The sequence below is a fragment of the Zea mays genome, chromosome 3, assembly GCF_902167145.1.
Source record: "Zea mays cultivar B73 chromosome 3, Zm-B73-REFERENCE-NAM-5.0, whole genome shotgun sequence".
NCBI classification, from domain to species: domain Eukaryota; kingdom Viridiplantae; phylum Streptophyta; class Magnoliopsida; order Poales; family Poaceae; genus Zea; species Zea mays.
The window spans coordinates 196,912,859-196,937,843 of record NC_050098.1 but is presented as its reverse complement, the minus strand read 5'-3'; the positions used below and the strand labels follow the sequence as shown (position 1 = coordinate 196,937,843).

At 53.1% G+C, this 24,985-nt stretch overlaps 1 protein-coding gene across 1 annotated transcript; it reads right to left on the bottom strand.

Annotated features, from left to right (window-relative positions):
- Positions 1–579: 579 nt before the first annotated feature.
- LOC100272805 (uncharacterized) lies at positions 580–4,418 on the bottom strand. Its single transcript, NM_001360129.1, has 5 exons — positions 3,647–4,418; positions 3,396–3,523; positions 2,416–2,688; positions 2,038–2,309; positions 580–1,154 (listed from the first exon to the last, which is right to left on the bottom strand). The coding sequence occupies exons 1-5, from the start codon at positions 4,263–4,265 to the stop codon at positions 821–823; spliced, it is 1,626 nt and encodes a 541-aa protein (NP_001347058.1). The 5' UTR covers positions 4,266–4,418; the 3' UTR covers positions 580–820.
- Between the last annotated feature and the right edge of the window lie 20,567 nt (positions 4,419–24,985).

Sequence of the window (24,985 nt, the reverse complement as noted above, 5' to 3'; positions counted from 1 at the left end):
GATTGGATATCCATCCTAACATCAGGCTAAATGGGTCGACTATAAAGCAGTCGTGCTCGAGCCGCTCGATGGCCTTGCACACAAGCTCATGCATGGTCCATGATGGGCCTCGTGTCGGCCTAGGCACGGTTTTGTCGAAATCCCTATAATGAGTAGCATTTGTTGCTGCCAAATAAACCAACTTTAAGATGGGATACGATGCTCGATAAGGCATGAGGTTTCAGTATCATAACAGTTTACTCGTAGTAACGCCAACAAATCTCATCTAGAACTCTTTGTGCTTTGATAACATACATATATATGCGTTTTTGTGCTTTGAAAACCCGTTCGAATTAAAAAATATCATAATTATTGTTATTTTTTTATCGTAATATTGTTTAGCACATAATATACTTTATATTTGAGTTTTCATTTATTTTAAAAAATAAATAAATAGGAAGATCGGTCAAACGTGACAGAAAAAGTCAAATGAATTATAATTTAGGATGAAGGTGCAGGCAATGCCTTATATCCAGTGGACCACGGAGAAAACAATACACTGCACTGTAGTTTGACGGGAAACAGAGGCAGGCACCAGTATTTACCATAGATATTTTTTCTTTATAAGAAGTATCGATTTTGCCACGTTCATATTTGGCTCCCCTCATCCCCTGTACAGAACCGATCACAGCAGCCATGGCAGAGCACGCGATTAACAACCCCACATTTGTACATGAACCAACCGGAGCTAACTAAACAATCCTGTATGGTTACTGCTGTAGCTAGTACCTCTACCTTACACTAAACGCGCCTAATAATTAGTATAAGCAGCTGGATTACGTTACGAGTCGGCCGCGAGCGCCGGCGAGCCGGGCGGCCTGAAGATGCCCTGCCCCGCCGCCAGGATGGCCCGCGGGTCGAACTCGGCCTTGAGCCTCGCGAACCGGTCCCACCTCGCGGCGCCGAAGTGCTCCGCCCACTCGTGCCGCGCCTTGTGGCCCGGCAGGTACTGCTTGGCGCCGATGCCCGCGCCCGCGCAGAAGTCGAGGATCCGCTGGTTCTGCCGCGCCAGCGCCTCCAGGCTCTCCGGCGCGCCCGGCAGCGCCGACCGCAGGAACGCCACCAGGTAGAACACCTCCTCGTCCGGGGTCACCGCCGAGCTCCTCGGGTCCCACCTGCGCGCACGAAGCAGCCCGTCAGCCACACGGCCCAGTCCAGATCTCAGAGCTGCAGTCGCTAATCGACGCGAAAAGGGTTTGGGATACTGCACGATACTAGTACAGAATAGAGTACGGGAAAAAATAAATAAAAAAGCAGCGGTTTTTAGCAGGATCGTCTGGTGATTCTGATACGTCTTTTTTTTAGGTTGGTTGTGTATGCGCTGAAGCTGAAAGCAACAAACAAATTGGTGCCGTCTAGGCGTCTACCCGGCCCACTGACCCCAATGCAAACAAAGTACTAAAAGGCGAGCAGGTCTCAGCTAAGGAATTCCGATTCTGACCGCTCCGAGCTCGTTGCGCCCTGTAAAGCTCTCGTCGCGGCGCCGGTTTATAAATGGCAGGTCGGCGTCACCGGCCGCAGTTGCGTGGCGTCCATTGCAACAGAATAGAGTAGGCCCTGTCGCGCGAGTGCGCGGTTTGTCCACGGCCATTCTATCTATCGGGGCTCCAGATTCGGCTCGCGCAGTTGGGCAAATAATAATCCGCTGCTACGGATGGGCTGGCTGGTGATTTGCGTGCGTGGCGCCAATAATGGGCGGCACAAGTCCATCGCAATCGCAACACATGACACATGAGCGAGCCGGCACCTGCGCTGCGCGTGCGGTGCCGTCCGCGTGTGGGCGGCGCATGTGAGGGAGGGTGCTGTCCGCCTGTCCCCGTGTCCCGAGCGCCGCATGTGGATGGAATGGAATGGAAGGTTGGTTGGTTGGAAGCGCGGGGCGGGGGCGGGGACGGCGAGGGCGACGCGCCGCGCCTCCGCGTGCGTGGCGGCAGATCGATGAGCGCGCGCGGCCTTTGGCTTGTGGTCCGTGTGTGCCTTTGTGATTTGACGACTTACTTGTGCTTGTTCATGGGGTAGATGAGGACGGGGCCGCCGGCGCCGGCGGTGCGGCCCCCCAGCACGCCACGGAAGACGCCGCGGTCGAAGTCGGCGATGCGGGACGCCGGCACGAAGAGGTTGAGCCACGGGTGCGGCACCTCCCACATCCCCTTGGCGCGCAGCTTCAGCTCCGCCTTGTGCACGCGGTCCAGGAAGTCCACGTACGGCAGGTCCGTAGTGAACACCGTGCCAGGGAGGAAGTTCAGCTCGCCCAGCAGCGTATCCACGTCCTGAACGGAGAGAAGAAGAAAAATATTAGCACACACAGTACACTGCCTGCTACTGTTATCATACGGCTAGTAACTGAAAAGCAAGGCTCCGAGTCCGAGTACCTACCTGGTCGACCGACCCTGCGGTTTCGTCGTCGTAGTTCTTGGTGACCTCGAGGCAGTAGAGGACGCTGGAATGGTGCTTGAGCGAGGTGAGCTTCACGGGGTTCTGCGGCGAGAAGAAGGAGGACCTCCAGTTGTTGATGAGGCCCTCGGCGGCGACGACGAAGCCCTCCACGTAGTCGAACCGGCGTCCGCCGCCGCTGCCGAGGGAGATGAGGCGCTCCTGGTCCGCCGTGAACTCGCTGAAGTTGGAGTAGAGCGCCCGGATCCACCGAACCTGCAAGCAACCACCACCACCACCACCACCCATGCATTCCGCCCGTCAATTCTTAGCTGCTACTAAGATTACAGGCCGATTAATTAGCAGAGGAACAAAATCTTGCGAAAGATCCCACGAGCTAAACAAAAAGAAAAAGGCGGACTCGATGACGACGACACGGCGGCGGCGGCTAATCGTTGAGCAGGGGCACCGTGGACCATGCACCTGACCGGATGACGCGTACGTATGTGTCGGACTGGCCATGGCTGGCCCGGGCGGCTGGGGGCCCTGCTTATAGATAGACCCACGGATACTACAGTGGCGATTATCAAGACGTACACGTACTACGCGTGGATCTTTTTTCGGACGCTACACATGTGGCAGCCGTTTTATTAGCGGACGGCAGAGGGGCGCTTTCCTCAACGGATCAGCAGCGCGCTCGCTCGCCACTTGCATGGCCGGCCGGTGTGCTGGGTCGGTCATTAGTTGGAAAGCGAGGCCGGTGACACACGCCACGGGAGGAGATGCACTGCCCGCCCCGCCCTGTGTTCCTTTCCCGGTGCCACACGATCGAGACACGACTCACGGGAGGGAAATTAAAGGCTATCTAATCGGTGCAGGTGGTGATCCATCAGGGCGCGCGCCTGAAGGGAGGTCCAGACACGACAGAGAGCAGAAGGGAGCGAGGAGAACGCAGTTGTGGGCTGCCTAAGCTGTTTACTTACCCTCTTGGGAGCACGCTCCAGGGCGATGCGCGCCCGCGTGATGATGCCGAACTGGCCCAGCCCGCCCAGGACGCCGAAGAACAGGTCCGGGTTCTCCGTCTCCGAGCAGGTCACCACCTCTCCCTTCCCTGCCAACGCACAGCGCACGTGTGTCAGTCAGTCGGTTCATTCGTCGATCGGCCCGCCAGAGACAGCGCCTTGCATCTACGACTCGTCGGCCGGCTCGATCGCCTAGCTAGCTGCTACGCTACCTGTGACGACGTCGAGCTCGTAGACATTGCTGATCTGTGGCCCGTGGTGGAACGCCTGCCCGCTGATGCCGGCGTTGGAGAGGGTGCCGCCCACGGACAGGTACAGGTAGTCCGTCCACGACCGCGGCGCCAGCCCGCCGTGGGACAGCGTCCAGTTGAGCACGTCCACCCACAGCTCGCCGCCCCAGACGTCCACGTAGTGCCCGCCCAGCGCCGCCGAGTGCACGGGCAATGCCCGCGCCACGGCGGCGCCGGGGCCGCGGCCGCGGCTCATGTCCACGACCACGCCGCCGGCCGCCTGCGCCTGGCCGCTGATGGAGTGGCCGTGGCCCCGCGCCGAGACGCGGAAGCCGCGCGCCGACCGGAACGCGGCGCCGACCAGGCCCGCCACGTCGCCGGCCGCGCGCGGATGGAACACCGCCATGGGCTCGGCGCGGGCGACGCCCCCGAAGTCGCGCGACGCCTCCGCGATGTCGGACGCGTCGACGCTCAGGCGCCCGCCGCCGACGTCCCCGCCGCCCAGCTGCAGGAGCTCCGCGGGCGGCTCGACGGGGAGCCCCACGGTGGAGATGAGGGAGGAGACGAGGAACAGCAGCGTGAACATGAGGCACCGCGTCATTGCCACCACTTCCCGGCCGGGCGGCCTTATGCTATGCCTTTCACTAATCACTCGCTCCGGGCTCCGCCCGCGTGCTTCTTGGAGGTCGAGGAGCAGCTATATAGCTCAGCGCAGCACGGGAGAGGAAGGGAAGTTGAGATGGAGTATTCAAGTGGTGTGCGGTGGTGGGCGACGCGGGCGTATTTATAGGCTGCTGGAGCCTGGAGGGAGGTGGTGGCGGCCTGGTAGAGCGGGGTATCAGGCAAAGGATTACGGGAGGAGACCGAGGAAGATAGGAGAGAGAGGCACAGGAAACGGTGGGGGTGACGATGTGCCGAACACAGGGAGCAGAGAACACGGACGGGCGGGCCGCCACCCGCGCGCTGCGAATAAACAACTGCGGAGGCCGGAGGGCGGAGGCGCGTCATGACTCATGCACATTCCCATCCCGGAGACTTTCACTTGCCGCCCAATTTCTTTAGCTATTGACCGGGGGTGGTGGAATACTTGTGGCCGGTGCGCTTAGCTGGGACGAATCCTGCGCCTTCCTGATAAGGATCGCTTTTCGGACAGTGCAAATTTTGTATAGTAACTTTTGATCGAAATGTTGATAGTATACTCCCTCCGTCCAAGTTTAATGGCGTTTTAGCTCATTTTATTTGTCCAGAATTATGTGTCGTTCGTGGTCTACACCTCGATGCCATTATAGTTATCTCCTCGTTTCACACACCCGTTCGCTTCGTTCCCACACCAACGGACTCTTGGTCTCCTCTCATCCACCGTGGAGGGCTGGAGGTTGTGAACCGTTTCGTGTCCTCAGCAGTAATTGCAATTAATACTTCACGCTAGATCACAGGGGTACATGCGTCTATTCTCTTGGCTGGTATTTATGTCTGAGAAAAGCTAAAACGCCAGTTAAACTTGGACGGAGGGAGTATGCATCTAGATGGGAAACTTTACTGCAGGCAAGATGTGACGAAATTCTCTTGTTCCAAAAAAGATTTCCGTTCTGTTTCAATAAGATAACCAGTGCAAGGAAGAAAGATGACTTGCCTGTGGACGCAGACAGAGTTCAGAGTCCATGGTTAATACTGTATATTTTTTTAGAGTTCCAAGGCAAAACCCCCCGGCCTTTTAACTACAGTATTGTCAAAAGACTAAAGTATTCAATACAGTGCAGTTTAAATCACACCTAGACTTGTGCTGAAGCCTGAGGCCAAGGGAACTGGTTCCAACCAGAAACAGAACCAAACAAAACTGAAAGACCTCTTACAGACAGCCTATCGGCAGAAAGCTGAAGATCACACAACTCCCAAAACCTAACCTATCTGCATTCTTTTACAGCGCGTTTGGTCCGGCGGTTTCGCTCATCCGTCGTGGCTTGGCTCCGGATGGAGCCGTCCGGCAGTTCCTTGTGGAGTGAGTTGAACCCGCATGCTAGTTTATTATTAGAACAATACAGTGGCGGACGACATCATTCTGCGATTCAAACCAAACGCTGATGTAGGCTCGGACACAGGTCTGGATGGCTCCAGAAGCAGCCCAACCTACAAACCAAACACGCTATTATTTTTCTCCACGGTGATCTGATCTCCAATTGCTCTTTCGTTTCTGGCGGGCGTAAAGTTTTCCATTTCTGTGAAAGTCCGCTTATCGCGTGTGTAGTAACAGCTCCATGCTTCTCGAGCAAGTTTCTCTGAAAACATAACTCATTCGTGAGTTTCCAGATACACCGAACGATTTTCCTGTCTCTGCTATATTTTCTCTCCTAAATTACGGTTAGTAACTTCAGAGATGACGTGCATATTCAGGCTCTGTACAGAACAGGCAGCTTGCATCCTCTGCTTTCCTTCTTTTAATTAGCCAAATTGTCTCTAGTTAGAACTTTATTGTTAGTAATAACTAACAAAAAGAAGGAAAAAAACGTACTCTAGGTGGAATTCTAATCTTCCACGCACGAGGCAGTAACTAGACAAAGGTAGCTGCACTGTAGCCTTACCACGTTTTAAAGTTCAAAAGTAGCTACACTTATTCTTATCCTTTTTGTTTTTTTAACTTTTTAATCGCGTCAATGCATTTGGCAATGTTTTTTGAGTTTTAAATTATACAAATTTTAATACGTATATTAATAGCATAAGAGGCGCAAATTTTAAGATTAATTTCCGGAGGGGAAAAATGTAGGTGTCCTCTCTCGCGTTGTTTTGACGCCGTTGACGATGATGCATTATAACCGATCGAATATAACCGATCGGGCTGCATCCGCGCGCGCGAATTTGCTGGGCGCGTGAGACATGCTGCTCGTGGGCGCGCGCGCGAAGACGACGACAGGCGTACGAACACGTCTGCTCCTTACTTGGCTTCGTACCATGCATGCCATTGCCATGGTGTCAGTAACGCCGAATATAATACGATGACAGGTCGGGAACCTGCACGTCTGTTTTTACTGCCAGTATGTACCTGTGATCGACCGGCCGACGACGAACGGCCGGGGAGCACCGGCATTTGCGATCGATCGAGCATTCTCCCCCACCCAAAAGAACAATCGCACGCATTATCCCGTGGTCTGGTCGCCGTAGGTACGGTACGCGGCCATCGCTGGAGCGGGACCGCCACCGGAACGCGGCGTTAAATTTGCTGCCATAGGTCGAGATCCCCTACGCGATTCGGTTCGGCCACGGGGGTCGACCTGTCGCTCGCGCGTTGTCTGTCGCCCGCGCGCGTGGCCGCATGCACGTGATGATGTGCCGCCGCAGCGGCGCCCCCGCGCTACGTGCGTCGCTCTCATTGGCCGGACACTCGGCGCGTCCCAGTCAAACGTCTGCTCCAGCCTCCAGGTACGTGCGGAGCGGAGGTACCGGTGTATCCGTGTATACTCCCTCGCTCGGTCGCAAAACAAAGAGCCTTTTTCTCTATATGTTAATATAAGAATTTATAGTTTCTCATAAATCATTAAGAAAAAAATAAGAGAAGGCATAGGTACCACTCACAACATTATTAATCTGAATGTTTTTTTATCAATCGAAGGCCAGTTTTTCAGCTTTTCGTTAAAAAATAAGAGCATCTCCAACAATGCCTTAAACTAGTGCCTAAAATTGAAATATAGGGCTCTACACAGGAAAAACTACTCCAACAGTGCCATATTTCATAATTTTTTGTCAAAAAACTATAGAGCACCCTCTCAAGTGACTCAAATATACTACACTGTAGTGGTCTGCCCTATAATCTAGATTTGGGACTTTACTGTTGGAGCGAGGTGTTTTGTTGGTGCCCTAAATTCTATAAAATATACTTATTTTCAAATTATAGGGCAATTTTATAGGTCACGTTGTTGGAGATGCTCTAAGAGTAGACAGATTTTTTTTAAAAAAAAAAACTGTTTTTCAGCTTCTCTTAGCTAGCTGCACAGTTTTTAGGTGAATCTGTTTAGATCTAAAAGTAGTTTCTCCTAGCTAAGAGTGATAATGAACTCTAAATTTTATGCTCTAAAATTTAAGGACCGAAACACATATTAGGACCAGACTATGTTTCTATTCATTTTTAAATTAACAGTAATTAAGGGCTCCAATACCTCTATTCCTAAACAAGACCTAAATAATTTGGGTCCTCCTGACCATCGAATCCGACAGATACACGGGGAATGCACCTCTCAGTTGCCCAGCAATAATTGCCGTGCATTGCCAGCATTTATATCTACAAGAAAATCAAAGATGATGGAGTACAAAAGCCCGTCGCAGCTCAGCATGCATGTATATTTGCCATGCATGTCGGTGATGACGGTGAGTCGGTGACCATGACCACGCTCCCCGGTCGGCGTGTGTCGATCGCGATCGAGGTTATGTCGTGCTGCTGTCTGTGTCTGGCACGATTATCACGGGACTAGGAAACGGTCCCGCCCTGACCCTCCTGTTCTGCCCGTACAAAAATTCGGGACCGCACTGCATACCATTTAAGGTCTTGCTTGGTATACACGCCACACGTCCTTAAAATGTCTGTCTGCACTTTGCTCACCCCAAAACGTGCAAGCTGTGAAGTTATATATTTAGCAATTAGGGTAGTCAAAATATATGCTATAACTAGTTTGTACTATGACCGGAGGAAAAAATACTCCTACAAAGGCGTTTGCGTATGTTATTACGTGAATAATAGCTCCACCAAATTAAATAGAGAGCTTAATCATACAAATGGCATGGTTCTAATGACAGCCCTAGAAGATCTACAAAGCCGAAGGCTAAAATATCCTAGCACACACATAGAGGTTTAAAATTCGATATTATACAAAATATGGACAATCTAAGAAGTGGCTTTATGTATCCGTTGTGGCCCATGCGACCAGTTTCCATCCATAAAGAGCATGGTAGTACTTCGACGTTGGACGCATTCGTTCCAGGCTCAAGGAGCATAGTGTTGAGAATGATGACACGTACGTAAAAATGGAGTCAATTTGTCAAAATATTTTCCCTTAAGGCCACTAATTTATATCCTAATCAAAACCTATACAAAGAACAAACTATATACCTTATGTGCACTATGTTTTAACTAAGTATGACTATCTCTAATGCAAAGAGTTATAGAACCTACGTTCAAAACTATCCACTAGCCTATATACAACTAATTAAGGTAGGAAAATAAATGTCGGCGTTTCGAGACCGGGGGTCCCTCGGGCCGACGAGTGAGTGTCGCCGCGTGCCCCAGCCCAGATGGGTCGAGCGCGAGGGCGAGCGCGAAGGGGGGAAGGAGCGAGGCGGCCAGTGACCGGCGTGAGAGAGGTGGGAATCCCACGGCCTTCGTGTTCGTCCCGCGCCCAGGTCGGGTGCGCTTGCAGTAGGGGTTTACAAGCGTCCACGCGGGAGAGGGAAGCGAGCGGCCCCAAGAGAGCGCCTGTCCCGTCCTCGTCCCCGCGCGGCCAACCTTCTCTAAGAGGGCCCTGGTCCTTCCTTTTATAGGCGTAAGGAGAGGATCCAGGTGTACAATGGGAGCGTAGCAGAGTGCTACGTGTCTAGCGGGGGAGAGCTAGCGCCCTAAGTACATGCCGATGTGGCAGCCGGAGAGATTTTGGCACCCAGCTGGTGTGATATCGTGGCCGTCGGAGGAGCGAGGGAGCTTGGCGAAGAGACAGCTGTCGGAGCGGTTGGGCCCTTGCTGACGTCCTCTTGCTTCCGTAAGGGGGCTGAGAGCCGCCGTCGTCACAGAGTATGCGGGGCGCCATCATTGCCTATCTGGCGGAGCTAGCCAGATGGGACATCGGTCTTGTTCCCTGCGGCCCGAGTCAGCTCGGGGTAGGGTGATGATGACGCCTCCTGTTGACGTGGTTGGCCTGCGCCCTAGGTCGGGCGATGCGGAGGCTCCTCCGAAGCCGAGGTCGAGTCTGTCTTCCATGGCCGAGGCCGAGTCCGAGCCCCTGGGTCGGGTGGGGCGGAGGTCGTCGGCAGAGGCCAGGGCGGAGTCCGAGCCCTGGGGTCGGGCGAAGCGGAGTTCGTCGTCTTCTAGGGCTGAGCCCGAGTCCGAGCCCTGGGTCGGGCGGAGCGGAGTTCACCGTCTTCCGGGACTGAGCCCGAGTCCGAGCCCTGGGTCGGGCGGAGCGGAGTTCGTCGTCTTCCGGGACTGAGCCCAAGTCCGAGCCCTGGGTCGGGCGGAGCGGAGTTCGTCGTCTTCTGGGGCTGAGCCCGAGTCCGAGCCCTGGGTCGGGCGGAGCGGAGTTCGTCATCTTCTGGGGCTGAGCCCGAGTCCGAGCCCTGGGTCGGGCGGAGCGGAGTTCGTCGTCTTCCGGGACTGAGTCCGAGTCCGAGCCCGAGCCCTGGGTCAGGCGGAGCGGAGCTTCCCATGGTGCCTTTGGCAGGGCCTGACTGCCTGTCAGTCTCACTCTGCCAAGTGATGCTGCAGTCGGAGCGGCGCAGGCGGCGCTGTCCTTCTGTCAGGCCGGTCAGTGGAGCGGCGAAGTGACGGCGGTCACTTCGGCTTTGCCGAGGGGCGTGCGTCAGGATAAAGATGTCAGGCCACCTTTGCGTTAAATGCTCCTGCGATTTGGTCGGTCGGTGCGGCGATTTAGTCAGGGTTGCTTCTTAGCGAAGGCAGGGCCTCGGGCGAGCCGGAAATATGTTCGCCGTCGGAGGGGGGCCTCGGGCGAGACGGAAATCCTCCGGGGTCGGCCGCCTTGTCCGAGGCTAGGCTCGGGCGAGGCATGATCGAGTCACTCGAATGGACTGATCCCTGACTTAATCGCACCCATCAGGCCTTTGCAGCTTTATGCTGATGGGGGTTACCAGCTGAGAATTAGGAGTCTTGAGGGTACCCCTAATTATGGTCCCCGACAGTAGCCCCCGAGCCTCGAAGGGAGTGTTAGCACTCGCTTGGAGGCTTTCGTCGCACTTTTTTGCAAGGGGACCAGCCTTTCTCGGTTGCATTTTGTTCCGGTGGGTGCGCGCGAGCGCACCCGCCGGGTGTAGCCCCCGAGGCCTCGGAGGAGTGGTTTCACTCCTCCGAGGTCTTAATGCCTCGCGTAATGCTTCAGCTGGTCTGGTTGTTCCCTCATGCGAACTGGCCGTAGCCCGAGTGTACGGTCGGGGCCCAAGTTCTCGGGCTGGTATGTTGACGTTGTCAACGGTTCGGCCGGAGCCGGGTTTGCGAGAGCAGCCCCCGAGCCTCCGCACAGGGCGAGAGGGCGATCAGGGACAGACTCGGCTTTTTTACATACGCCCCTGCGTCGCCTTTCCGCAAGGAGGAGGGGGGAAAGCGCGATGTTACCCTCGATGGGCGCCGAACATGGTGTCTCCGGTGAGCTGCAAGCAGGTAATCCGAGTGGACGTCCGTGCCCCGTTCGTTAGGGGTCGGCTAGGGGCCCAGAGGCACGCCCAAAAGTACCTGCGGGTGATCTGCCGGACCCGGTCCCCTGGCGACGGGGTTCGAGGGCTCGATGCCTCCCTCTGATGGGATTCTGTTACAAGATCGCTCTCGCTGGTCTCGGAAATGTCCTAGGGTACCTCGGGAGCGCAGCCCGAGCCTTGGTTATGTATCGAACGTACCCCTGGTCATCCCTCGCTCGGCGTCTGAGGTGGCTGTGAACCCTTCGGGGGCCAGCCTTCGAACCCCTGATCAGTAATGGGCGCGGAGCCCAAGTAGCCTGAGGCGGCCGTGGAACCCTTCGGGGGGCCGGCCTTCGAACCTCTGACCAGTAGTGGGTGTAGGGCCCACGCGATCTGAGGCGGCTGTTGAAACCCTTCGGGGGGCCAGCCTTCGAATCTCTGATCAGTAAGGAGGCTCGGAGCCTGGTTCCTTCACGGGGAAGGATCCTTTTCGGGGTATCCCCCTTTCTCGGTCCCTGTTGCAAGAGATAGAGAAAGAGGAAAAAAGGAAAAGGATACGAAATCAAACGACGCGGCGTACCTTTTTTGGCGCGGTTATTACGGCGAAGGCGAAGCGTCGCCCGCTGCTCCTGCCAGAAGCGCTGCCTGTCCCGCCGCGGAGTTAATGCGACGGGGCGAGTGGTTGGCGGGGCGGTCGTTGCGCGTGCGCGAGCCGTTCGAGGAACGGATCACGGGCGTGTTGTTTTCATGCCGTGAGAGGGGGTTCTCTTGCCGCCCCCGGATGGGACGTGAGCTTGGCTGACGACGTGACCGCTGCTTCCGCCCGCCTGCCACCGTCATTACTGCCGGCCCACTTTTGGCCGCATTGACCGCCGCGCCAGGCTGGCGCTGCTGGGTCGTGCGCTGGGTCGCCTCGAGTCGCGGTATTGGTTCCGCAATCGAGGAGGCGCGGTGGTGGCGCAAGTGGCGGTGCAGTTGCTTGCATGATGCATCCGGCGCGCCGGTTGCGTGACGCGTGGGCCTGGGCCTCCATGCTGGGCGTGTCGGGAGTCGGAGAAGCGCGTCCACTTGGCGCGGTTGCATGCCGCCTGCATGGCTGCCCGCCTCCTTCGCCCGTTGGTCTGGGCAAAAGTGGAGGGTCACTTGTAACCGCTGGGCGGTCGTGTGCGCCACGCGCGGCGGTTTGGCTTCTTCTGCTCTGAGCCGGCTTGCATGACATGCGGGACCCAGCCCCCGCACCGCAGGGGAGGGCCTTGGAGCGTGTTGGAGAAGACTCAGCCCGTGACGGTTGGGGGCGCAAGTAGGGAGAGTTGCCTTTAAAAGGAGGGCGACCCCCTTCGGAAGGCGACCATGTCTTCGCGCTCCCTCATGCATCGTGTCTTTCCACCTTCCAAGCCCCCGGATGGGGGATACCCGTCGTCTTTTCGCCTCATCGTTGGAGGAACGCAACTCCGTGGGAGTTGGTACATTTCAGCCATCGTTCGGCTTCAAGGATTTTCATCATGCAACCCGACTGCACCCCTCCACCGGCGGTCACCCAAGATGGTGACCTCCAGCTTGATGGTGGGGGAAAGCGAGCCGGGCTGCGACCTCTGCCCCTCCCTCAGCCTCAAGGATTTTCATCACCAGGGCTGGGGAGGGGAGTGTGCCGAGTTGGGGTCGGCCCCTGCGTGGGCGGTGGCCCGCTCCTTCACTCAGTGATCGGAGGGAAGGGCGGTCGTCGTCCGTGGCGCCGGCAGCTGCACCGTGCCTGGCTCTCGGACGCGAGTGGCTTCGGAGCCGCTCGCGGCGCCGGCGTCTGCCACGGCAGCTGGAAGAGGTTCTTCCGCCGGCGAGATAGCCAGGGCCGGCCACGGATCGACCTCCAACTCTACGGCCTTCTGCCCGTCCTTGCCTCACGAGTTTGGGCATGGGCGGGGGCCTCCTGGCAGCAGCATCCGCCCTGAGGTCAGTGCTGCCGCTGTTCGGCCCCCCGGAGCAGAAGTCGTCGTCGTCGCTGCTGCTGGAGCGGGTGACGGCGCGCCGTTCGTCGGTCTTCTGTTGCTCCGCAGGCCCTCCCCTATCGAGTGGGGTTGTTCGTACCTGCGGAGGGGGAACCGGAGTTCCGTTTGTAATGGCACTTTGAATGCCAGTGTTTTTGTTCATTATGGCTGTCGGGGCCTGAACATGTATGTAATTTTGGCACGGAGCCGTGTTTTTTCCCTCATTTTCGAGCACTAAGACTCGCCTGTTGATTATCTGAACCGCTTCACCAAGCATGAGTCGCCCCGTGTCAAGGTGACGAGTGAGGTATCCGTATCCCGGAGGCGTAGGAATCCCTCGGCTCGGTCGGCCTTGTTGTCTGAGGCTCCTCTAGCTTAGTTAAAGTGACCCATTGGCCGCTCTTCGACGAGCCGAGGCCAGGGGTAGCGATATCAGCATGAACAGAGGCGGAGTTGGCTCGAAAATGAAACCTGGTTGGCCGGAGTCTAGCCGGGTTGTCCGTTAGCGGGACCGACGCCGGAGTTGATCAGCCGAGGCCTCGGGTCGGGCTAGCGCCCTTGGAAGATGGTCGGCCGAGGCCCCAGGGGTAACCGGCCGAGCCGCCTGCTCGGGCCGGATTCCCGGAGAAGTCCCTGGCAGCGATTGCCCGGGCGTGGCGATGACGTCGTCCTCCAGAGTGGAGATCCTCGGACCGCGTCGCCGTCCGAGGCTAGGTCGGACCTCGCCGAAGGCGTCGTCGATGCCGAGGGTGCTACTGCCCCCGTCCGGCGTCAAGACCCGAGCCTGCAGGATCAGAGTGTCTTGTAGCGTGTGCCTTCTGCGGCCGCCGAGGCCAGAATACACACCCTCGCTATGTTGTAAAGCTGTGTCTCCTTTCCTCTTGTTTCGAGTATCTGGACTTTTTTGTCGGTAACAGGGATGTTTGTGCGAGCGAGAGTTGCTTCTCGCGGAAGGTGATGAGTGAGGTATCCGTATCCCGGAGGCGTGGGAGTCCCTCGGCTCGGTCGGCCTTGCCGCTTACGCGCACTTTCACCCGTCCATGAGGCCCTGTCACCGACTCAGTCGAGAAGGCTCGAAGGATCGCTTCGGCAGAAGAGCTTCCGAACGTGAAGACTTGTTCGGTCCGCGGAATCACTTTATCCGAACGCGAGTTACTTATCGCAGAAGGGTGATTGAGAGCACCTAGATGGGGGGTGAATAGGTGATCCTGTGAAACTTAAACTTATAGCCACAAAAACTTGTTAAGTGTTAGCACAATAATCGCCAAGTGGCTAGAGAGGAGTCTCAACAAAACACAATACCACAAGAGATCAAACATAGAGATGACACAGTGGTTTATCCCGTGGTTCGGCCAAGACCAACGCTTGCCTACTCCACGTTGTGGCGTCCCAACGGACGAGGGTTGCAATCAACCCCTCTCAAGCGGTCCAAAGACCAACTTGAATACCACGGTGTTTTGCTTTGCCTTTCAATATCCCGTTTGCGAGGAATCTCCACAACTTGGAGCCTCTCGCCCTTACACTTGAGATTCACAAAGAAATATGGAGTAAGGGAGGAACTAGCAACACACACAAGACTCAAAATCAGAGCAACAGCACGCACACAAGTCGCAACAAGAGCTCGCAACACAACTCAATGAGTTCACAACTCAACAAAAGCTCTAGATGCTATCACAATGAACCAAATGTGCGGAATCGATGTCTTGGTGCTTAGGAATGTTGTAGGAATGCTTGGTGTACTCCTCCATGCGCCTAGGGGTCCCTTTTATAGCCCCAAGGCAGCTAGGAGCCGTTGAGAGCAAATCTGGAAGGCTGATCTTGCCTTCTGTCGACTGGTGCACCGGACAGTCCGGTGCACACCGGACACTGTCCGGTGCCCAATTTCTTTCCTTAAACGGCGCAGCCGACCATTGGCCGCAAGAGAGCCGTTGGCGCACCGGACATGTCCGGTGCCCCCTTCTAGCCGTTGGCTCGGCCACGTGTCCCGCGCAGATCGCGCGGCCGACCGTTGGCCCGGCCGACCGTTGGCTCACCGGACAGTCCGGTGCACACCGGACAGTCCGGTGCACACCGGACAGTCCGGTGAATTATAGCCGTACGTCACCGGTAAATTCCCGAGAGCGCCCAGTTCGCCCGAGTCAGTCTGGCGCACCGGACACTGTCCGGTGCACCACCGGACAGTCCGGTGCTCCAGACCGAACAGCCTTTTGGCTGTACACAACCAACTTTTCTCTGACTCGATTTCTCCTGTTTCAAGCACTTAGACACAATACATTAGTCTTCAAAACAATGTACTAAGGCTTAGAAACATACCTTTACTCTTGATTTTCACTTTGTCCATCCATGGGTATAGATTCACATTTAAGCACTTGTGTTGGCACTCAATCACCAAAATACTTAGAAATGGCCCAAGGGCACATTTCCCTTTCAATCTCCCCCTTTTTGGTGATTTATGCCAACACAACATAAAGCAACTAGAACAAGTGCAATATCACTTCAAATAAAACTCAAATTTATTTTGATTCAATTTTGGCATATATGAATCATCCTTTGCCACCACTTGGTTTGTTTTTGCAAATCAAAACTCAAATTTCTATCTCTAAGTCAAACACACATGTTAAGTCATAAAGAGAGTCATTTAAGGAGTATTTGATCCAGGATTCCAAAAACTCCCCCTTTTTCCCATAATCAACATTTCTCCCCACAAGAAGCCAACTTTTGACAAGAGAGACAATAAAAGAGTTTTGACAAAACAAAAAACTCTATTCTACTATTTTCAAAATCTCTCAAGTGGTAGCTGATACATTTATCACTTTGGCCTTTATTTTCTCCCCCTTTGGCATCAAGCACCAAAACGAGATCAATCTTGGCCTTTAACCCCATTGCCTCACCAAAATCTTCAATTAAGAGCAAATAGGCAATAAGAGTTAAAAGATGAACTTGGAAAAGTTACTCTTTTTCATCGGAGTGCAGTGGAAGTCTTGCATGGTCCAAGTCCACGTTTTCCCTTTTAATTCTCCTTCGAGACTAAAACAAGCAAACTCAAGCATATGGTTAGTCTCAAAGGGTCAAGTTGTAACACATCTCCCCCTAAAACTGTGCATCACTGTGCAACGGACTTGTGAGGTCCAGGGAGTGTTTGTACAACTTGAGCACCATACTAAACAACAAAATGCAAAAAGGAACATGATCAAAAGCATAAATACATGTATGCTACAATTCAATCCAAGTTCCGCGAATCTAAGACATTTAGCTCACTACGCAGCCTGCAAAAGGTCTTCTCATCTAGAGGCTTGGTAAAGATATCGGCTAGCTGGTTCTCGGTGCTAACATGAAACACTTCGATATCTCCCTTTTGCTGGTGGTCTCTCAAAAAGTGATGCCGGATGTCAATGTGCTTTGTGCGGCTGTGTTCAACAGGATTTTCCGCCATGCGGATAGCACTCTCATTGTCACATAGGAGTGGGACTTTACTCAGATTGTAGCCAAAGTCCCGAAGGGTTTGCCTCATCCAAAGTAGTTGCGCGCAACACTGCCCTGCGGCAACATACTCGGCCTCAGCGGTGGATAGGGCAACAGAGGTTTGTTTCTTAGAGTTCCACGACACCAGGGACCTTCCTAAGAATTGGCACGTCCCTGATGTACTCTTCCTATCGACCTTACATCCAGCATAGTCGGAATCTGAGTATCCAACCAAGTCAAAGGTAGACCCCTTTGGATACCAGAGCCCGAAGCAAGGCGTAGCAACCAAATATCTAAGTATTCGCTTCACCACCACTAAGTGACACTCCTTAGGATTGGATTGAAATCTAGCACACATGCATACGCTAAGCATAATATCCGGTCTACTAGCACATAAATAAAGTAAAGACCCTATCATTGACCGGTATGCTTTTTGATCAACGGACTTACCTCCTTTGTTGAGGTCGGTGTGTCCGTCGGTCCCCATTGGAGTCTTTGCGGGCTTGGCGTCCTTCATCCCAAACCGCTTCAGCAAGTCTTGTGTGTACTTTGTTTGGGAGATGAAGGTGCCGTCCTTGAGTTGCTTCACTTGAAACCCAAGGAAGTAGTTCAACTCGCCCATCATCGACATCTCGAATTTCTGCATCATAACCCTGCTAAACTCTTCACAAGACTTTTGGTTAGTAGAACCAAATATTATGTCATCGACATAAATTTGGCACACAAAAAGATCACCGTCGCAAGTCTTAGTAAAAAGAGTTGGATCGGCTTTCCCAACCTTGAAAGCATTAGCAATTAAGAAGTCTCTAAGGCATTCATACCATGCTCTTGGGGCTTGCTTAAGTCCATAGAGCGCCTTAGAGAGCTTACACACGTGGTCGGGGTACCGTTCATCCTCGAAGCCAGGGGGTTGCTCCACGTACACCTCCTCCTTGATTGGCCCATTGAGGAAAGCGCTCTTCACATCCATTTGGTACAACCTGAAAGAATGGTGAGCGGCATATGCTAGCAAGATACGAATTGATTCTAGCCTAGCCACAGGAGCAAACGTCTCCTCAAAGTCCAAACCTGCGACTTGGGCATAACCTTTTGCCACAAGTCGAGCCTTGTTCCTCGTCACCACCCTGTGCTCGTCCTGTTTGTTGCGGAACACCCACTTGGTTCCCACAATATTTTGCTTGGGACGAGGCACCAGTGTCCAAACTTCATTGCGCTTGAAGTTGTTGAGTTCCTCCTGCATGGCCAATACCCAATCCGGATCTAGCAAGGCCTCCTCTACCCTGAAAGGCTCAATAGAAGAGACAAAAGAGTAATGCTCACAAAAATTAACTAATCGAGATCGAGTAGTTACTCCCTTGCTAATGTCACCCAAAATTTGGTTGACGGGATGATCCCTTTGAATCACCGCTCGAACTTGGGTTGGAGGTGCCGGTTGCGCTTCTTCCTCCATCACGTGATCATCTTGTGCTCCCCCTTGATCACACGCCTCCTTTTGATGAACCTGTTCATCGTCTTGAGTTGGGGGATGCACCGTTGTTGAGGAAGAAGGTTGATCTCGTTCATCTTGTTCTTGTGGCCGCACTTCTCCAATCGCCATGGTTCGTATAGCGGCCGTCGGAACATCTTCTTCATCTACATCATCACAATCAACAACTTGCTCTCTTGGAGAGCCATTAGTCTCATCAAATACAACGTCGCTAGAGACTTCAACCAAACCCGATGATTTGTTGAAGACTCTATACGCCTTTGTATTTGAGTCATAACCTAACAAAAACCCTTCTACAGCTTTGGGAGCAAATTTAGAATTTCTACCCTTCTTCACTAGAATGTAGCACCTGCTCCCAAATACACGAAAGTAAGATACATTGGGTTTGTTACCGGTTAGTAGCTCATACGAAGTCTTCTTGAGGAGGCGACGAAGGTAAACCCTGTTGATGGCGTGACAAGCCGTGTTCACGGCTTCCGACCAAAAACGCTCGGGGGTCTTGAATTCTCCAAGCATCGTCCTCGCCATATCGATTAGCGTCCTGTTCTTCCTCTCTACCACACCATTTTGCTGTGGTGTGTAGGGAGCGGAGAACTCGTGCTTGATCCCTTCATCCTCAAGGAACTCCTCCACTTGAAGGTTCTTGAACTCGGACCCGTTGTCGCTCCTTATCTTCTTCACCTTGAGCTCAAACTCATTTTGAGCTCTCCTGAGGAAGCGCTTGAGGGTCCCTTGGGTTTCAGACTTATCCTGCAAAAAGAACACCCAAGTGAAGCGGGAAAAGTCATCAACAATAACTAAACCATATTTACTTCCTCCTATGCTTAGATAGGCGACGGGTCCGAAGAGGTCCATATGTAGCAGCTCCAGGGGTCTTGATGTGGTCATCACATTCTTGCTGTGATGCGCTCCTCCCACCTGTTTCCCTGCCTGACAAGCTGCACAAGGTCTATCTTTTTCGAATTGTACATTAGTCAAACCTATCACGTGTTCTCCCTTTAGAAGCTTGTGAAGGTTCTTCATCCCCACATGTGCTAAGCGGCGATGCCACAGCCAGCCCATGCTAGTCTTAGCAATTAAGCATGCATCTAGACCGGCCTCTTCTTTTGCAAAATCAACTAAGTAAAGCTTGTCGTCTAATACACCCTTAAAGGCTAGTGAACCATCACTTCTTCTAAAGACAGACACATCTACATTTGTAAAAAGACAATTATATCCCATATTGCATAGTTGACTAACAGATAGCAAATTGTAACCAAGAGACTCAACTAAAAACACATTGGAGATAGAGTGCTCATTAGAAATTGCAATTTTACCAAACCCTTTTACCTTGCCTTGATTTCCATCACCGAATATAATTGAATCTTGGGAATCCTTATTCTTGACGTAGGAGGTGAACATCTTCTTCTCCCCCGTCATATGGTTTGTGCATCCGCTGTCGATAATCCAGCTTGAACCCCCGGATGCATAAACCTGCAAGGCAAATTTAGGCTTGGGTCTTAGGTACCCAACTCATGTTGGGTCCTACAAGGTTAGTGCAAATATCCTTAGGGACCCAAATGCAAGTTTTGTCTCCCTTGCATTTTGCCCCTAACTTCCTAGCAACTATTTTCCTATCCTTTCTACAAATAGCAAAGGAAGCATTTAAAGCATGATAAATTGTAGAGGGTTCATTCATTACTTTCCTAGGAACATTAACAACATTTCTCCTAGGCATATTATGAACAACATTTCTCCTATCAACATTTCTATCATGCACATAAGAAGAACTAGAAGCAAACATGTCATGAGAATCAAAAGCATCATATGCGTTACATCTCCTATAAGCATTTCTAGATTGTCTCCTATCATGGTACATAAAGGCATGGTTCTTTTGCACACTACTAGCCATAGGGGCCTTCCCTTTCTCCTTGGCGGAGATGGGAGCCTTATGGCTTGTCAAGTTCTTGGCTTCCTTCTTGTAGCCAAGTCCATCCTTAATTGAGGGGTGTCTACCAATTGTGTAGGCATCCCTTGCAAATTTTAGCTTATCAAAATTACTCTTGCTAGTCTTAAGTTGAGCATTAAGACTAGCCAATTCATCATTAAATTTGGAAATTGAAACTAGGTGTTCACTACAAGCATCAATGTCAAAATATTTACACCTATTGCAAGTTTCAACAATTTCTACACAAGATGTTGATTTACTAGCTATTTCTAACTTAGCATTCAAATCATCATTAACACTTTTTAATTTAGAGATGGATTCATGACAAGTAGATAATTCACTAGAGAGCATTTCATTCCTTTTAATTTCTAGAGCAAGAGAATTTTGTGCACTAACAAATTTATCATGCTCCTCATATAAAAGATCCTCTTGTTTTTCTAGTAATCTATTCTTGTCATTCAAAGCATCAATCAACTCATTAATCTTATTAATTTTAGATCTATCTAATCCCTTGAATAAGCATGAGTAATCTATCTCATCATCATCACTAGACTCATCCTCACTTGAAGAAGCATAAGTACTAGTATCATGAGAGCTTACTTTCTTCTCCCTTGCCATGAGGCAAGTGTGACGCTCGTTGGGGAAGAGGGATGACTTGTTGAAGGCGGTGGCGGCGAGTCCTTCATTGTCGAAGTCGGAGGAGGAGCAATCCGAATCCCACTCCTTTCTGATATGTGCCTCGCCCTTGGCCTTCTTGTAATGCTTCTTCTTCTCCCTTTTGTTCCCCTTTTCCTGGTCACTTTCATTATCGGGACAGTTAGCAATGAAATGACCAATCTTACCACATTTGAAGCACGAGCGCTTCTCCTTTGTCTTGGTCTTGCTTGGTTGTCCCTTGCGACCTTTAAGCGCCGTCTTGAAGCGCTTAATGATGAGGGCCATCTCCTCATTATTTAGCCCGGCCGCCTCAACTTGCGCCACCTTGCTCGGTAGCGCCTCCTTGCTCCTCGCTGCCTTGAGAGCAATGGGTTGAGGCTCATGAATAGGACCATTCAACGCGTCGTCCACATATCTTGCCTCCTTGATCATCATTCGCCCGCTTACGAACTTCCCTAGAACTTCGGGCGACATCTTGGTGTACCTAGGATTTTCACGAATATTGTTCACCAAATGAGGATCAAGAACGGTAAAGGACCTTAGCATTAGGCGGACGACGTCGTGATCCGTCCATCGCGTGCTTCCGTAGCTCCTTATTTTGTTGATAAGGGTCTTGAGCCGGTTGTATGTTTGAGTTGGCTCCTCGCCCCTTATCATTGCGAACCGTCCAAGCTCGCCCTCCACCAACTCCATCTTGGTGAGCAAGGTGACATCATTCCCCTCATGAGAGATCTTGAGGGTGTCCCAGATCTGCTTGGCATTGTCCAAGCCGCTCACCTTATGGTACTCGTCCCTGCACAAAGAGGCTAGCAACACAGTAGTAGCTTGTGCATTTTTATGAATCTGTTCATTAATAAACATGGGACTATCCGTACTATCAAAGTGCATTCCACTTTCTACAATCTCCCATATGCTAGGATGGAGAGAGAACAAGTGACTACGCATTTTGTGACTCCAAAATCCGTAGTCCTCTCCATCAAAATGAGGAGGTTTACCAAGTGGAATAGATAATAAATGAGCATTAGTACTTTGAGGAATACGAGAGTAATCAAAAGAAAAGTTCGAATTGACCGGTTTCTTTCTCTCGTATTCGTTGTGGTCGTTGTCCTTATGGGAGGAAGTAGACTCATCGCTGTCGTAGTAGACGATCTCCTTGATGCGTCTTGTCTTCTTCTTCTTCCCATCTTTGCGTCTGTGGCCCGAGCCCGAGTCGTTGGACTTGTCATCCCTTGGCTCGTTGACGAAAGACTCCTTCTCCTTGTCGTTGATCACGATTCCCTTCCCTTTAGGATCCATCTCTTCGGGCGGTTAGTCCCTTTGTGAAGAGAACGGCTCTGATACCAATTGAGAGCACCTAGAGGGGGGTGAATAGGTGATCCTGTGAAACTTAAACTTATAGCCACAAAAACTTGTTAAATGTTAGCACAATAATCGCCAAGTGGCTAGAGAGGAGTCTCAACAAAACACAATACCACAAGAGATCAAACACAGAGATGACACAGTGGTTTATCCCGTGGTTCGGCCAAGACCAACGCTTGCCTACTCCACGTTGTGGCGTCCCAACGGACGAGGGTTGCAATCAACCCCTCTCAAGCGGTCCAAAGACCAACTTGAATACCATGGTGTTTTGCTTTGCCTTTCAATATCCCGTTTGCGAGGAATCTCCACAACTTGGAGCCTCTCGCCCTTACACTTGAGATTCACAAAGAAATATGGAGTAAGGGAGGAACTAGCAACGCACACAAGACTCAAAATCAGAGCAACAGCACGCACACAAGTCGCAACAAGAGCTCGCAACACAACTCAATGAGTTCACAACTCAACAAAAGCTCTAGATGCTATCACAATGAACCAAATGTGCGGAATCGATGTCTTGGTGCTTAGGAATGTTGTAGGAATGCTTGGTGTACTCCTCCATGCGCCTAGGGGTCCCTTTTATAGCCCCAAGGCAGCTAGGAGCCGTTGAGAGCAAATCTGGAAGGCTGATCTTGCCTTCTGTCGACTGGTGCACCGGACAGTCCGGTGCACACCGGACACTGTCCGGTGTCCGATTTCTTTCCTTAAACGGCGCAGCCGACCATTGGCCGCCAGAAAGCCGTTGGCGCACCGGACATGTCCGGTGCACACCGGACATGTCCGGTGCACACCGGACAGTCCGGTGCCCCCTTCTAGCCGTTGGCTCGGCCACGTGTCCCGCGCAGATCGCGCGGCCGACCGTTGGCCTGGCCGACCGTTGGCTCACCGGACAGTCTGGTGCACACCGGACAGTCCGGTGAATTATAGCTGTACGTCGCCGGTAAATTCCCGAGAGCGCCCAGTTCGCCCGAGTCAGTCTGGCGCACCGGACACTGTCCGGTGCACCACCGGACAGTCCGGTGCTCCAGACCGAACAGCCTTTTGGCTGTACACAGCCAACTTTTCTCTGACTCGATTTCTCCTGTTTCAAGCACTTAGACACAATACATTAGTCTTCAAAACAATGTACTAAGGCTTAGAAACATACCTTTACTCTTGATTTTCACTTTGTCCATCCATGGGTATAGATTCACATTTAAGCACTTGTGTTGGCACTCAATCACCAAAATACTTAGAAATGGCCCAAGGGCACATTTCCCTTTCAGTGATGAGTGAGGTATCCGTATCCCGGAGGCGTAGGAGTCCCTCGGCTCGGTCAGCCTTGGCTGCTTACGTGTACTCCGTCGTTTTCAGGATCCACTTTTCGAAGTAGTCAGAAAGCACGAAAGATATTCTGGCAGAAGAGATCTTTTTTTGAGGAAAATTTCAACGCAGAGGGGGTTTCCCCCCTTTTAGCCCCCGAGGGAGGGTCGGGCTTTGCCGAGGCGAGGCCGACCCTTCCTTGATGACTAAACTTTTGCGTGGGTGCGAAGTATATGAACAACTTGAAAGCATCTTAAGGGTAGAAGCGACGTAGCTGTTGGATGTTCCAAGCGTTGCTGTAGACCTCGCCTTGACTGTTGGCCAGCTTGTACGTTCCGGGCTTCAGAACTTTGGCGATGACGAATGGCCCCTCCCAGGGTGGCGTGAGCTTGTGCCTCCCTCGGGCGTCTTGCCGCAGCCGAAGCACCAGGTCGCCCACCTGGAGGTCTCGGGGCCGGACCCCTCGGGCGTGGTAGTGTCGTAGGGACTGCTGATACCGCGCCGAGTGTAGTAAGGCCTTGTCCCGAGCATCTTCCAGCTGGTCCAGCGAGTCTTCTCGGCTAGCTTGGTTGCTTTGATCGCTGTAGGCCCTCGTCCTCGGGGAGCCGTATTCCAGGTCAGTGGGCAAGACGGCCTCGGCCCCGTAGACCAGGAAGAACGGCGTGAAACCCGTGGCTCGGCTCGGCGTTGTCCTCAGGCTCCAGGCCACCGAGGGGAGTTCCTTCATCCATCGTTTGCCGAACTTGTTGAGGTCGTTGTAAATCCGAGGCTTGAGCCCTTGTAGAATCATGCCGTTGGCACGCTCTACTTGCCCATTCGACATGGGATGAGCCACGGCGGCCCAGTCCACTCGGATGTGGTGATCCTCGCAGAAGTCCAAGAATTTTCTACCGGTGAACTGGGTGCCGTTGTCGGTGATGATGGAGTTCGGGACCCCGAAGCGATGGATGATGTTGGTGAAGAACGCCACCGCCTGCTCAGACCTGATGCTGTTTAGAGGTCGGACCTCAATCCACTTGGAGAATTTGTCGATGGCGACCAGCAGGTGCGTGTAGCCCCCGGGCGCCTTCTGCAAGGGGCCGACGAGGTCCAGACCCCACACAGCAAAGGGCCAGGTGATGGGTATCGTCTGCAGAGCCTGAGCGGGCAAGTGGGTCTGCTTCGCATAGAATTGACACCCTTCGCAGGTGCGGACAATTCTAGTGGCGTCAGCCACCGCCGTTGGCCAGTAGAAGCCTTGCCGGAAAGCATTCCCGACAAGGGCTCGAGGCGCTGCGTGATGGCCGCAAGCCCCCGAGTGTATCTCTCGCAGGAGTTCCCGACCTTCGGCGACGGAGATGCATCGCTGGAGGATGCCTGAGGGGCTGCGGTGGTAGAGCTTCTTCTCATCGCCCAGCAAGACGAACGACTTGGCGCGTCGCGCTACCCGCCGAGCCTCGGCTCGGTCGAGGGGTAGCTCTCCTTGGCAGAGATATTGCAGGTACGGGGTCTGCCAATTTCGATCAGGCGTGGCCCCGCTCCGCTCCTCCTCGATGCGCATCGCCTCACCCTCGGAGGCCGAGGGTACCTCGGGCTGAACCGAGGGCGCCTCGGGTCGAGCTGAGGGTGCCTCGGGCTGTGCCGAGGGTACCTCGGGCTGGACCGAGGGCGCCTCAGGCTCGGGCGTGTCGTCGATCTTGACGGAGGGTTGATGCAGATCCTGGGAGAAGACGTCCGGGGGAACCGTTGTTCGCCCCGAGGCTATTTTTGCCAGCTCGTCCGCAGTCTCG